Source organism: Cylas formicarius, unplaced genomic scaffold (genome assembly GCF_029955315.1).
Source record: "Cylas formicarius isolate icCylForm1 unplaced genomic scaffold, icCylForm1.1 PGA_scaffold_6__28_contigs__length_40554024, whole genome shotgun sequence".
NCBI classification, from domain to species: Eukaryota; Metazoa; Arthropoda; class Insecta; order Coleoptera; family Brentidae; genus Cylas; species Cylas formicarius.
Window position 1 is genome coordinate 9,450,549 of NW_026844347.1, and position 14,595 is coordinate 9,465,143.

The window sequence follows — 14,595 nt, forward strand, 5'->3', positions numbered from 1 at the left end:
TTGCCACGTGCTAAACCCCCTATCCTGGAGGGTCGAGATTTATTTTTTTATTTATTAAAGGCGACAAAAATTTGCCCAATAAAACGCCACTTAAACACAAAACAAGAAAATATACGAGAATTTAATTCTATAAAAAAGCAAAGCAATACGAGCTCTACTTAAGTGGGGTCGTCAACCAAACCAAGAAAGTCACCTGCGCGAAACTGAAATGCGATTTCTACGATCAGTGAAGGGATATACAATTCACGTTCGCTTTCGAAATACAGATATAAGGGAGGTATGAAGAGGTCACAAGTCGATACCATAAAGTAAAAGAAAATAGGAAAAATTGAGTTGACCATATAACTAAGATGAACCCAGAAAGATTTACCGCACAAATTCTAGACTAGTTTAGGGAGACCTAGAAAGAGAAGGGTGCCGTAACAGTCAAATTAATTCTTGAATTGTAAGAGAAAACTTACATTACATTGAAAATTGCATCTGGACGGCTATAATCACAAGAAATGCCAGTTCGATTGGTTGTTTTAAAGAAATAGTGCTTTTTTTTTCGGATAAACTAGTTTTTTTAAATAGTATCCTAGTGGATTTGGATTATAATGAAAAACAATTAATTGACAAATGAAGAAAATGCAAAATGCTTGGAATGCATCAAAAAAGAGTATTCAATAAAATCATCAGCCTGTTTTAATACAGGATGTTTTGAAAGTATGACAAAAACAACATTTTGATTTTCCCTGTAATTGTAATTATTGGAATAATAAACTAATTCAATAAAACGGCCAAAAAATGAAAATTGAACACAAAAAAATATTTAAACTGCTTTGCAACAACTAAATACCAGTTTTTAGATATCTGTCCGTCCCATATCTTCTGTTTACTAAAAACATGATTATGTTCATGAAACGGTGTAGATTGCAACAAGTTCAATAAAACAAGTAATAATAGCTAAATGTTCTTTAATGATACAATTGTTACAATATGGCTTACAGATTTTATACACTTTTAAAAAGAAATAACCACAAAAGCTTTTTTTACCTAAACTCCGACTTTATATGTGTAACAACTTCCAATATTACTAACAATGACATAGTTTACTAATCACACATGCAATAAATTTAAAAAGAAATGGAAGAGATATAAAGCGCCCGGCATTTAACAACAAAATTTCATAATAAACAATTCTAAAATTTATAATTATATAAATAAAATAAAATAATGAGATTAAAACAATTAACCATATTTGTTCATAGAGAAACTTAAAACCACATCATAGAGTAATAAAACTGCATCAACCCACTTAAGTGTTAGGTAGCGCATTAAGAGCAAAATGTATATATGTATATATTAAATTTATCTTTACGCACCATAAACAGAACATGAAGGATTGCTTTCTGTCCGTCCTTTTTCATGATTATATCAAAGTTTTTTCGCCGACTCCCAGCGTTTTCCATGGCCGAGGCCTAAAATCCTAAATCGACTTTAAGAAAGAACTAGATTGGGACTGTTCAACTGAACTAACCAAAGCTAACAATGTTATGTTTTACTTTCTTAAATAGAGGCATGGAAGGAGTAAAATAAAATAGTAAACCTTATGGGTTGGTCTTATTTGTGTTACTTTATTCATGTAATTTCGTTTGAATAAATAAAATATTCTTACGCGCAAAACCGGCACAGAACCTAGAGCGCCTGTGATCGCCGCAGAGTAAAAGGCGCGAAGAAGACAGGAACTCCTTATAAAGTCGTAGACATAAGTTACGATGATTTTTCAATTTTAAAAGACTAGTAACTTAAACTTCATTAATTTTTCATTGGGACAGTTTAGGCGATATTTTCAAAATAAATGACGCGTGTGTTTTCAAAGTAGAAAAAGGTGCTCCGGACACATTTTCCTGTAAAACATCTTATAGTGAAACTGACTACAGAAGTATAAGCATTACGCAAAGCAAAATGCTAAAAGGCGCGACTTTTACATCTTTTGGAAATCTGAATCTAGACCATGCTAATTGATTCCAATTCCAAAGAAAAAGTTTAATGACTTAATGGATTTGCTAAAAAGTTAAAGTAAAAAGACTGAAATGTCACGGGTTTTTAGTTACTTTGAAAATAGTATTTTTTACTTATTTTCCAAAAACCAGGACAGTTGGATGTTGCTTTTAACTGTAGAATAGCTTAGCTTTTCTTTACGAGCCATGATAATTCTTGTTTCTTATAATTTTAACAACAGCAGCTCTCTACCAAAAACTGTAGGTACGTTGTTTTTTATTGTTTACGTATTAAAATACTACTAATCTGATAGTGGTTTCTTTTAGTTTAGAAATAATACCTACTTCGACATGTATCAAAAACCATAGTTCGCTTGTTTTTTAGTTATAGCTTTTCGATGTTTTTTGTAGTTCTTGTTTATGTGCCAAAGTTTATAAAGGCACATTTTTTTGTGTTGTATTAATTTCTTGCCGTATTATATTTTTATAGGTATTTTTATATTAAAATTATGTTAAAACTTTCATCTACTGTTTTATTGAGAATTTTTTTTATCAAAATATTGCACTTTATTCGTGAAATTGATGTGTGCAAAAAAAATTATTTCAAAAAAACTCAAAAAATATTTGTTGTTTTAAAAAGAGAATAATACAACTCAATATATAATTATAAAGATCACTCACTATAAATGTTTTAATACGTAGGGGAGTTGATATGAGTTATCTCAATATTTCAGTTTTTATTTTCCTATATCACTGATTTTCTTTCAAATATTATTTTGTGGATGTGCCACTATTACACCCAATAAGCGATATGTTCTTTTATAAACGACTATTTGGGGTTCACTGAATTTTCTTTTATTTTCAAATTTAAAATTCAAGTTACACTCACTGCTGGAGCCGCTACAATTACACTATGTTTTCTCCTGACAATTTCCATACTTTCAATTAAGGTTATTACCCACCGTGATTTCAAAATTAATAAAATGCTGTTTGGAAGATTAAAGTTCATATTACAGAACACTAAACACTAAAGAACACAATAAAACTAATAAAACAAAAAAGAAAACAAAAACGACACAGGACAATATTTCTAACCGCTAATATAGGTTAGATCTATAGAGAAAACTAATAAAGAGTGACGAATTGAACGAGAACAATCTGAGAATAAATCAGAATGAATTTGTAAGCAAAATTCTAATTTTATATAGTATTGTTTTGTTTTATACTCTGCCTTTATATGTGTGGACCTGTATGGTTAGTGAAAAATGAAGCAAAACTCCAAAACAAAAGTAAATTGAAAGTGAGTTTATTGTATAGTTGAATAAAAGTTAAATAAATATAAAATTAAAAAATATATCTATTTTTTAAATTTTAGTTCTTATAATTAGGATTTTGCTTGCAATAATTCAAACCCAATGAGTTTTTGGCTTAATTATGTGTGTGTATTCTGTTGTTTGTTGTGTATGTTTTTCTCACGTTTTGTATTATTTATTTTTGAAATAGAGCAATATTAATTAGGAAAGATTACAGTTTTATTACATTTTTCTAAAATTCTAAGATAACGGGGCGCTGAAGACTACCTTATGTACAAAGGAATCTACACTCACCAACCCACCAGTGTGGTACCAACCACAGGTTAGACAAAGATGAAGAGGAAGTGACCCTTTATATCCTGTTTATGTTCCATATTTACCTGTTGGATATCAATTTCATCCTGATTTCGATATAATTCAGTGAATTACACATGTTTATCTTGGAACACCGTCGACACACGAGTATTTTCTAATCAACATTATAACGCGGAAATTTACACCCTAACCTACCGGTACTAAGGGACTTATACGGTATATCAATGACATAAACCCACTAAATAGATATCTGATACAATGGTCTATCAATTCAAGATTAGCATCTAGTCTCGTATAGTCCACTCCGGCCAATATATCTGACCCATTTAATTACGTCGTGATCGGAATAGTTGAGTTTTGGCTCGAAGACTTTCAAGTATCGAACCTTAAATCCAGATGGGGCAAATGGCACCTCAAAGTTCATCGAAATGGGAGGACGAGTCCACTTCTTCTTGGTGTCGGTTTCCAATAGCTCGATTTCTGCTGACAATTGGGTTTCTTTCATTCCCGTCATTCGTTTGATTCTAAACAAAAAAGAAATGTTTCTGAATTACCTCTCTCTCCTGGCTTTGTATTTTTTTCAACGAAGGTCCTCTCTATCAGTTGATAAGATATTAGTCTGCTAACGTTAATTAAACATTAATTTTTGTTACTATTGTATTATTGGAAAGAATACAGTTGAATAGTCATAGTTTATAGATGTTAGGATGATATTGTCTTGTAAATGGCTTGCAATCTGTTAGACAAGAAAGCCTATTATACTTGATAACTTTAAATGGTAGGAAAAACTACTCAGAATCTACAAGAACAAATACAACTAATTAATATAAAAGAGTCAAAATAACAAACTGGCAATACTAGGTGGGCCAAATTGGTCACTTTTTAAGGATAATTCTCCTTGCTACATGAGATAGGCGAAAACTGATCGTTTCAGAGTTATAAGATATTTTTCAAAATTGAGCATTTTTCAAAAATGCCTGCGACATTTTTGCTTTGAAAAAAAAAACATTTTTTTTTGTTTCCCTTGCAATTCATATATCAACTTTTTCTCAATTTCTGTGGGCTCTCTTATTAACAGATTTTCAGGATTTTAAAAATGTTGCAAAAAAGCGTCGATTTTAAAAAGCATTTATCCCCACCAGGGTATTATTTGAAACAACTTGGATATCTTAAAATATTAGTTTGTTACTTTAAATGCTATTTGCCATTGGATCAAATAAGAAAAGTTTCATTAATCAAAGTAAGAAAAAAATATTTGGGACAATAGTTGTCTGCTGCTTAGAACAATCTCCCAAATCCAAATATGCAAGAAAATATAGTGCTTCATATCAAATTAAAAAATTACTGCCAAAAATTATAGTGCCTTGTGTCAACGCAAACATAAACAGTAAAATATTAAAATTAAGGTAATTTAAAATTCACACCCGCTAAATTCCTTCAGCATTTTTTACATTTTTTTTATTGTATAATGTCAGCTTATGAAAATTTCAATATTCAAACCACACAAAAAATGTAGCTAAATGCCATTGAAAACTGTTTTCAAATAAGAAATAAAATTTTAAAATGTTAGGAAAAATAAAAAGAATTAGCATAACCTCACTTTCATTTGTTATTGCTATTATAAGCAACCATTTTTAGTTAGGTCATCTGCAGTGACATCAAATTCAAACTTAATGTCTGGATAGCCCCCAATATTTACTTTTAGTAGTGCCAAAAAAGCGCATCATAAATACAGTTCTTACTTCCAAACTATAGCATTTTCAGAAGCTTTATATTTGGCTTTCCCCTTTAGGCAAATGAGCTGAACTCCAGATGTATTCAGCGGTGTGGGAATCTTAACTTCAATTTTTTGCCCCAGAAGGGAAGGCTTGAAGTTACTCTTCAACACAACTTTTACTTCCATCTTGGTGCGACCTACTTCACGCACCAAAGGAATCACCCTAAATGGCAAGGAGATATCTTTGGTTGTCCGATATCTGAAAAGAATTCCTTTATTTCATCTAGCAGCAAGAGCTTTTGCAGTAATCAACCTCATGAGCTCAAATTCACCGTCAGGTGGAATAAAACTAATGGAATGTTCGGTTTCAAATTTGCTTAATTTAACACACTGATGGAACTGACAGTCATCAATCACAACAACAGGTTTTCCCGATCTGGCGGGATCGGAATCAGATGTGGAACCCATGCCCCCCTTGCCTTTGGCTTCCATAACGATTTTATCATTAATGCCAAATTTACATTCTGGCATACCAGAAAGGTAGGATTTCATAACAACTTTACCAGCCACATGAGCAGAAAGTACTTGCCCTAAAGTTTAAAATTTCTATAATATATTTCACGAGTGAATTATAAAAAAAATCAGTAGATAACATACCTTGTGGAGACATTAATAGATTAACATATTCGAGAACATCCAAGAAGAGCTCATTCCTCCTGTATTTTATACCTTCACGTCTCCAGCCAATCTGGCCGGTAACCTGAGATGTTATTTGTGCTTGTTCCTCTTTGGTGGCAGATTTTATACCCTGTTGTGTGATAAAGGTTTTCAATACTCCAGTATCTGTATTTTGGGGATAACCAAAATCAAGGATTTCTGCAATTGAAAATCAAAAACAAACCAAATTATCGATAAGTAAACTTATTTTTGTTTAAAAGTTAATAGGTTCAAATTAAGCTTGGTAACAGATTGTTTTTTTTTTAACTAACTAACTGAGAAATTGATGCTTATAGAATATAACAGAATTTATATACTAACATTTAAACTTTTGATAATGATGATAGAATTAAATTTATGTATTTGGATAATGTATTAAATAAACATAAACATAAATCTACAAGCGATTAGTGCAAAATCATACTTACCATCCAATAACTCATAAATAAGAACAAAATTGTTTTTGATATTTTCTTCAGATATCTTGCCAAAGTAGGATTGCATTACTTCAATAATTTTAAGTAAAAACTCAAAGACCATTGCAGCATTAACATTTTGTTTGGTGACAGCTGCAATCCAAATATTGGCTCTCTAAAAATAAAAAATAAATTGGTGAATAAAAATGTTTGTTTCAGTGGAATATTCAACAGATGAACAATAGTCTATACTAAACACACCTTGATATGAAAAAATGAGGTACGAGCAATATTCGTAACAGGAGACCTGACTTGCTGCCTGGCATGAATAACATTTACCCTGAAGGCATCAACTGCATTTCTACCTATATCATCTCTGTATACTCGGGAGATTAAAACCTCACCCTTGTGATTGTAAACAAACAATCCTCCAATCATTGTGTCCTTTAACTAGTTCCTAAAATTGTGACCTAAAAAAAATATTGCAATGGCCAGTAGATAAATATTTTACGTAGGTCAGGAAATGGTGCGGAGGGTATGGAAGACAAATTTTTGTAACTGTGAATTTATAAAAAAGGAATAGGTATATTTTTAAATATTTAGACGCCACTGAAAAATAAAAATTACGTGAGTGTGGTAAGAGATCTAAATTAATCCTATGGTGTCCATTATAGGAACAATAATTACTTACATTATATTTATCAAAATCCGAAAATACAACGTTAATCCCAAAAAAAAAATTGTTAAATTTATAGGATTTTACTGACGTAAACTGACGTTTCCGCCCTCCAAAATTTACAGAACCTTCTTCTTCTTTTACTTCTGTTGGAACTTACAGAATCATTTCTTCTTCTTCTTCTTTCTTTTCATTGCATCCATATCCATGGATTACAAATAATAAATCTGGTACAAATCTTTATTTATAATAATTTTTCAAAAAAGCGATATTAATATAAGGCACTTGATCATTATCGGTAAGAATTTCTTCTTTCTTTTAATTGGATCCATATCCATAGATTATAAATAATAAATCTGCTACAAATTTTTATTTATAATAATTTTTCAAACAAGCGATATTAATATAAGGCACTTGATCATTATCGGTAAGAATTTTGGCATTAAATAAATAAGAATGTCGTTTCTTTAAAATTTTTCGAAACAATTTTTTGCGCTGTTGCTTGTTAGATAAAAGGGCGTAGTCAACAGCGGTTTCCGCTGGTAAAAATTTTTAAGTAAGCCGGAAGTTAATAAAATTAAAAAACAACATATTTAAGACAGAGTTTTATTCCTTAGATTCTTGAAATGAAAAAGTAGTACACCTGCATTTTTTAAATTTGTTTGTTTGTGTTTTCATTAGGTATTTTTCACTATGGAGTAATAGTAATAAACAAATAACGTAACATTTGAAAAAAACCGAAATATTGAAAGAAGTTGCTATAAAAAGTCTTACATAATATTATTCAAGACATTCATTCTACTAATGATTTAAGTTTGTTGAATCCCTATCGACACATTCATTCGATTCTAAGCGTCAATTAACAGAGTTTAAAAAGAATGAAAATAAAAAAATGCAGAAAACGCATGGAAATTAAATTGCAACATAATAATTATTGCATTAATTGCATGTTGTTTTTCTCAATGCGTTTGATAACAATTAATGTTAATGCACACGCTATAATGGATAGCACTTAAGAGGGACTCATACAGTTTGTTGCTAAAAGCGCCAAAGTTATAAAAGTTATTAAAAAACGCATAAATGTTAAACTATTTTATAATGTCTAGTAAGGAAAAATGCAATAATGTATGTATATTTTTCTATAACTTTAAACGACTTAAATTAAAAGTGCACATGCTACAAAGTTTGTTTAAGCTACTGAAAAAATAAAAAATGATGCATATAATCTTAAATTAATAAAACTAATAATATACATAAAATGAAATCAGACTTTATAACATGTTTGTTCCTCATCCTTGTTATCTAACATTAGAAAAATTAAACTTGCTAAACCCATTTAGTGAACAGTTCAAGTTCAATTATGTAATTCACAATATCTGTTGGGCCAAACTGCTATGATCATTCGCCCATTGCCGACTTCACTAAAAGATTTTCGCTATTGGTAAATGACCAACACGTAAAAGTAAGAAATATAACCAATATTTGCACAGCTCTCAAAAAAAGGATTTTGACCGATACCAAAAAAAACGACTTCCCCCGCTACCCTCGCGGATCATCAGGGTGCATCCGGCCTCCATACCGGCGTGAACAGGAAAAAAGAACGGGACGTCAACGATTATAACTCTAAAACATGCACTGAACACTAAAAACATTAAATCCATACAGTGGAGACCGATTTCAATTTTTTGAGGACGAATACAAAGGATTCTGTCGTGAGCGAAAGAAAGTTAAACCTCCGACAATGCCACCGAAATACTCCATTCACTGAACAGAAAATATCTTTTCTTTTCTTCATGATAATATCAGGACAACCAATATACTTAAAACCAAAAAGCCAGTTCGCGGTAGGTGTGCCAACAAAATCCAATCTCATTAAGTATTTGGTTTAAATTTCTCATATATCGTAGATGATATCTAGGCGCTTTACAATTTATCCGCATATTTCCGGGAGTTTGTAGCTATTTCTGACCTATTTCGAATGAAGCTATTTTCGAACTTAGCTTTGGCGTCAAATTATTGAAGTAACCAATCAGTGCGACTCACGAATAAAATAAAGGCGGCGGATTTCAAACAATCTCCTCGCAACCGGGCTAACGGAGTAAACATTCGCGACGTTTTGGCATTTGTATTTCGAAAATTTGTTAAAATAGAAGCACGATGAGGGAAATAGTTCACATTCAAGCCGGCCAGTGCGGCAATCAAATAGGTGCAAAAGTAAGTCGCAGCAGCACTCCTCGCCGACTTTTTAAGGTGAACGACTTTGTTTCAGTTTTGGGAAGTGATTTCTGACGAGCACGGAATAGATCCGACCGGTACGTATCACGGAGACTCTGACCTGCAGCTGGAAAGGATCAACGTGTACTACAATGAAGCGACGGGGGGCAAATACGTCCCTCGGGCCGTCTTAGTAGATCTAGAACCAGGCACCATGGACTCTGTTCGTTCCGGGCCGTTCGGGCAAATATTCCGACCAGACAATTTCGTTTTCGGACAAAGCGGAGCCGGCAACAATTGGGCCAAAGGCCACTACACGGAAGGAGCGGAACTGGTCGATTCGGTGTTGGACGTGGTGAGGAAGGAAGCGGAGGGTTGCGACTGCATGCAGGGGTTCCAGTTGACCCACTCGTTGGGAGGCGGTACCGGGTCGGGCTTGGGCACCTTACTGATATCCAAAATAAGGGAGGAATACCCGGACCGAATCATGAACACGTTTTCGGTGGTACCGTCGCCGAAGGTGTCCGATACCGTGGTCGAGCCGTACAACGCGACACTATCCGTGCACCAGCTGGTGGAAAACACGGACGAGACGTACTGCATAGATAACGAAGCGTTGTACGATATCTGCTTCAGAACGTTGAAGCTCACTACTCCCACTTACGGCGACCTGAACCACTTGGTGTCAGCCACGATGTCGGGAGTGACCACCTGTCTGAGGTTTCCCGGTCAGCTGAACTCGGATCTGCGCAAACTCGCCGTCAACATGGTACCGTTTCCGCGTCTGCACTTTTTCATGCCAGGTTTCGCGCCGTTGACGTCACGCGGTAGTCAGCAGTACCGCGCACTCACCGTTCCCGAATTGGTACTGCAGATGTTCGACGCGAAAAACATGATGGCCGCTTGTGACCCGCGTCACGGCCGCTACCTGACTGTCGCGGCCATTTTCCGCGGCAGGATGTCGATGAAAGAAGTGGACGAGCAGATGCTCAACATCCAGAACAAGAACAGCAGTTACTTCGTCGAATGGATCCCGAACAATGTCAAAACTGCGGTCTGCGACATACCTCCGCGCGGTTTGAAAATGTCCGCCACCTTTATCGGCAACTCGACGTGCATTCAAGAACTGTTCAAGAGGATTTCGGAACAGTTTACCGCGATGTTTCGCAGGAAGGCGTTCCTCCATTGGTACACCGGCGAGGGCATGGACGAGATGGAGTTTACTGAGGCGGAAAGTAACATGAACGACTTGGTGTCCGAATACCAGCAGTACCAAGAAGCGACGGCCGAGGAGGAGGGAGAGTTCGACGAGGAAGAGGAAGGGGACGAGGGGGAAAATTGAGGGCAATATTTCCGTACCTACTTAGTATTGGTGTGATATGAGTTTAACTTTGGACATCGTTAATAAATGTTTAAGCAAATTGTAATGTATTTTCGAATGTAAACGCGAATTGAAACGAGATGACATTTTATTTCTTGTACAGAATTAATAAAAGTTATTTTCAACACGTATTATTCCAAATATAAATTCAAACAATTATTCAGTATTAGGGTTAACGATATTTCGCAACCATCAAGTGAACTTTATTATTTTGTCTACTAACACTACCGAGGATCTCAGTGCGTTACTTAAATTGAAACACTAAAAATAAATTGGTTAGTTAGGGATAACAAAATTTGGCCGCCATTAGTGTAATTTGTTAAATACGTCCTGTCTTATTATTTTGCCTACTAACACGATAAACAATTCCGGATTAATTTTTGAGACAAACCGAGGTACAAATACGACATCGTTTTTCTGCTCCCTTCTAGCATGCGGAAATCATTATTTTACCACGTTAATTACCTAGGAAAACCATAATAGTATATTATGGAACAAGTTCGGTAAACGGCATTTGACTCACGAGTTTATTTGACACGAGCGGAGCGAGTTAAAAATTTTACCGAACGTGTTGCATACTATACTTTTTCTACGACCGTTAATTTGTGGGTACATTTTCGCAAAACAACACGAATATATGACCGATTGCTCCCAAACCCGTGCGGTAAAATCCCGGAAATGTCCGAAGTGGCTCGAATACGTGGGAAACGAAACTGACATGGCAAAGTGGCACTTCCCGCACGCTAGATCGGTGAGTAATTAGGCATTTTCCAGACGGGGGTAGAAAAAAGCTATAATGTGCATTTGTCCAAATCACCCGAGGCACCGGCGACGAACTCCCGAAAGCGGCCGAAACATTTATCCAAATAAAGAAAAAGGTTAAAATACAAGTGTAAATACGGCTCAGATAGCAAATTAATTTATAAAATGCCGTCAAATTATTTTACATTGGTTAATTATCTAAATAGGTGGTTTCCACTATACAGTGTACAAATAAAATAAAATTAACAGTTTACAAAATAACGCAGAGGTCATTGGACATGATATAAAGAACAACAATTTACGCTATTGTTTAAGCCAAAAAAAATGTACTTCTATTAAACTTCTATTAAACATACTACAATGAAGGTGTTGCTAGGTATTTGATTGGAACCTAAGGGATTTTTATTTTACAATTTCACCTTTTAAACTCATTAAGTAATGGGCGCTGTTCTTTTCTAAAATTTTAATGCAATTTCATTTTTTTTATAATTGTTATCCTGATAACTACTTAGGTAACTTTTATTTTTTGATTCTTGGATATGCTAGGTAGCTGGTTAATTTTTTGCATAATCCAAAGTGTTTTAATTGACAACTATATCTCCAAAATAGTCGCAGCTGAAGTATTGGATAAAGATATTGATAAATCATATCGCTTATTGAATAAATTTAAAAATCATCAATAATTTTAGCTGTGAGAACAACTGGGCACACGTTTTTATTAACCTTTCATGATTCGTGATAATCGCCGTATGCAAATGTCCGAGTAAAAGGTACCTGAATACAATTTTACTATGATAATTAAATTAAAAATTAAATTAAATTAAAATAATTGTCAACTTTTAAACAAACACATTATATTATAAAATATATTTGGAGATCTTTAAACTTTGCTCTTACGTCATCATAAAAAATTCAACTGCGTCATCGTCCTGATGGCTCGCCTCTGTATCGAAAAAACTCTTTCGGTATGTGAGGAGTGACCGCAAACTAAAATTGCGTAGCTAGATAATCCCTGAAAGAACGAAAAATATACCATTCTGACTATACTTTGAGAGACCTCGTCGACCAAACCTCGCAACAAGTACACCACTCTGGAGAGCTTCTCACAAAGACCAATAATATGCTGCTTGAACGTTAATTTCGGATCAAGCAGAACCCCAAGACAGTTCACAAGTAATGAATTGTTGAATGTTGACTCGCGTAAGGAAAATATAATTTGTTGTGTTTTAGATTCATTGAGGTTAATTTTGTTAGCACGAAACCACTAGCCGCGGACTGGGCCCCCTCGATCCTGTGCACCAAGTCGTTCTCAGAATGACTTCGACAAGAAAAAGTAGTATCATCCGCGAACAATGTACAAACTATGTCAGCAACGTGCTCAGGGAGATCGTTTATATAGATCAAGAATGGAAGAGGGCTCATAATGGATCCTTGAGGTACTCCATGCTCAACAACTCTAATTTGTGATGATTTTCCATTCAGGACCACGATCTGCCTCCTGCTGAAAAGATAACTTTGAAGGAATCCAACCGATGAGGAATCCACACCTTACCTCTGCAATTTACTCAGAAGAGCAGGATACCGGACACAGTCGAACGCTTTCGAAAGATCGCATAGGACTGTGCCGGAGTACTCTCTACCTTCAAAAACTGCGTAAACCTGATCAAGAACTCTACTAATCGCTCTACAAGTCGATCTACCACGTCTAAACCCAAACTGGGCCGCAGACAACAAACGGTTGTCCTCGTAGAATATTTTCAAGAATTTTACCGATTGTGGGGATAATAGATATTGGACGAAAATTATTTATATCATTTACATCGCCCTTCTTGAAAACTGTACTCACTCTGGACAACATTAAGGAGTTGGGATATACGCCCGTTCACCAGCTTAGTCAATGGAATAACTATTAAGTCTTTAATGTATTGGATAATATTGATATTTATATCATATATGTCTTTACTATCATTACACTTAAAACTGGTCAGGATGTCTCTCATTTCAATTAAAATAGAAAATGTAGAATTAGAAAACCGGGAAAAACATAGCTAATGAATAAAGTATTATTTTGTTTATCAACAGTTAAAAATAGTAAAAGGCTGCTGTATTGGAAATAATTATACATCATTTAAAATTTACGCTCCATACGTACAAATCCAATCAAGCCTAAGTGATCTAAGTCTACAGTCCGCTAACTCTTTTTACGTAAATAAAACCAAAAGCATGTTAAACTTTGTCAAAGTCAGTGCCAGATAGAGTGGATTTTGATTGACTCTTAAAAATATGAAATAAAAAGGTATGGTAAAAGGAAATGTATAGTAGGAACGGGTCGTCGACATCAGACGCCAGAACCGGATTTACATCAGACAGAGGGATACTTACGAGATACCCCGTATAATGGCAACTACTTCGACGCATGCAGCACATTCTACAAAATTACATTAATTATATTTATATTTATATGTAATAAACAAGGTGGAACTATAAGCAATAACGCAATAATAAATCAAATAACAATAAACGATAACGACAGAGGAACTTTTATTTCTATCGCACTGGTTTTAAATGAGTAAAAGTTACCGACGAACGGAGATCAAGCTTTAACTGATTATACGCTATAAACATTCTGTCAAGAGGCGAGTGCAGTACACCCTGTAGTAGCACGATGTGAATGAATTCAATACATTATGTTATTACAACTCATCTGACCACCGTTTAGCTGTATGAGATTTAAAAGAGCTGGGCAATGATACGTACCATTAAAAATTATTTATAGAGTTAATACACCAACTCCAAACCCCTTCTAACTTGAAGAGAGTCAATTTAATCACATTAGAATCGATATGATAACCATTACATAAGTTGATTTGTGCCTACCAACCCAAAATATTTTAAAAACGCTCTCTGAACAGCCTCAATGTTACCCATACACCATCCCCCTGATGCATACTCAATTCCCGAGGTTCACAAATATGAAATCTTGTTGGTTGTAATAACCTCGATTACAGTGTAATTAAGTGAGTGAGATCTCAACTCTGGTGCTTGACACTTGAGGAACACAGACGTTTTTTTTTTTAATGTGATCAGTAAACGAATCCATTA

The 14,595-nt window shown here is 34.4% G+C and overlaps 2 protein-coding genes and 1 long non-coding RNA gene across 3 annotated transcripts; 1 reads left to right on the forward strand and 2 right to left on the reverse strand.

The window, feature by feature from the left end:
- Positions 1–950: 950 nt before the first annotated feature.
- Positions 951–7,278, reverse strand: LOC132703723 (AP-2 complex subunit mu). Its single transcript, XM_060673153.1, has 7 exons — positions 7,152–7,278; positions 6,722–6,930; positions 6,473–6,635; positions 5,985–6,203; positions 5,641–5,917; positions 5,353–5,586; positions 951–4,134 (listed from the first exon to the last, which is right to left on the reverse strand). Exons 2-7 carry the CDS (start codon positions 6,896–6,898, stop codon positions 3,888–3,890), a joined length of 1,317 nt encoding a protein of 438 aa, XP_060529136.1. The 5' UTR covers positions 6,899–6,930; positions 7,152–7,278; the 3' UTR covers positions 951–3,887.
- Positions 7,279–8,686: 1,408 nt separating this feature from the next.
- LOC132704095 (tubulin beta chain) lies at positions 8,687–10,807 on the forward strand. The gene is made up of 2 exons (XM_060673860.1): positions 8,687–9,350; positions 9,406–10,807. The coding sequence occupies exons 1-2, from the start codon at positions 9,294–9,296 to the stop codon at positions 10,690–10,692; spliced, it is 1,344 nt and encodes a 447-aa protein (XP_060529843.1). The 5' UTR covers positions 8,687–9,293; the 3' UTR covers positions 10,693–10,807.
- A 31-nt stretch (positions 10,808–10,838) lies between these two features.
- LOC132704096 (uncharacterized) lies at positions 10,839–14,376 on the reverse strand. The gene is made up of 3 exons (XR_009619227.1): positions 14,251–14,376; positions 12,565–13,921; positions 10,839–12,505 (listed from the first exon to the last, which is right to left on the reverse strand). It is a non-coding gene; the product is annotated as an uncharacterized LOC132704096 (long non-coding RNA).
- Between the last annotated feature and the right edge of the window lie 219 nt (positions 14,377–14,595).

What these genes read in the sequence shown, in the direction of transcription:
- LOC132703723 (XM_060673153.1), bottom strand. Translation starts at nt 6,898, where the DNA reads ATGATTGGAGGATTGTTTGTTTACAATCACAAGGGTGAGGTTTTAATC. An exon ending in CCTCATTTTTTCATATCAAG is followed by an intron (nt 6,636 to 6,721) that starts GTGTGTTTAGTA and finishes TTTTATTTTTAG; the next exon opens with AGAGCCAATATTTGGATTGC. An exon ending in TATTTATGAGTTATTGGATG is followed by an intron (nt 6,204 to 6,472) that starts GTAAGTATGATT and finishes TTTCAATTGCAG; the next exon opens with AAATCCTTGATTTTGGTTAT.
- LOC132704095 (XM_060673860.1), top strand. Translation starts at nt 9,294, where the DNA reads ATGAGGGAAATAGTTCACATTCAAGCCGGCCAGTGCGGCAATCAAATA. An exon ending in GCAATCAAATAGGTGCAAAA is followed by an intron (nt 9,351 to 9,405) that starts GTAAGTCGCAGC and finishes ACTTTGTTTCAG; the next exon opens with TTTTGGGAAGTGATTTCTGA.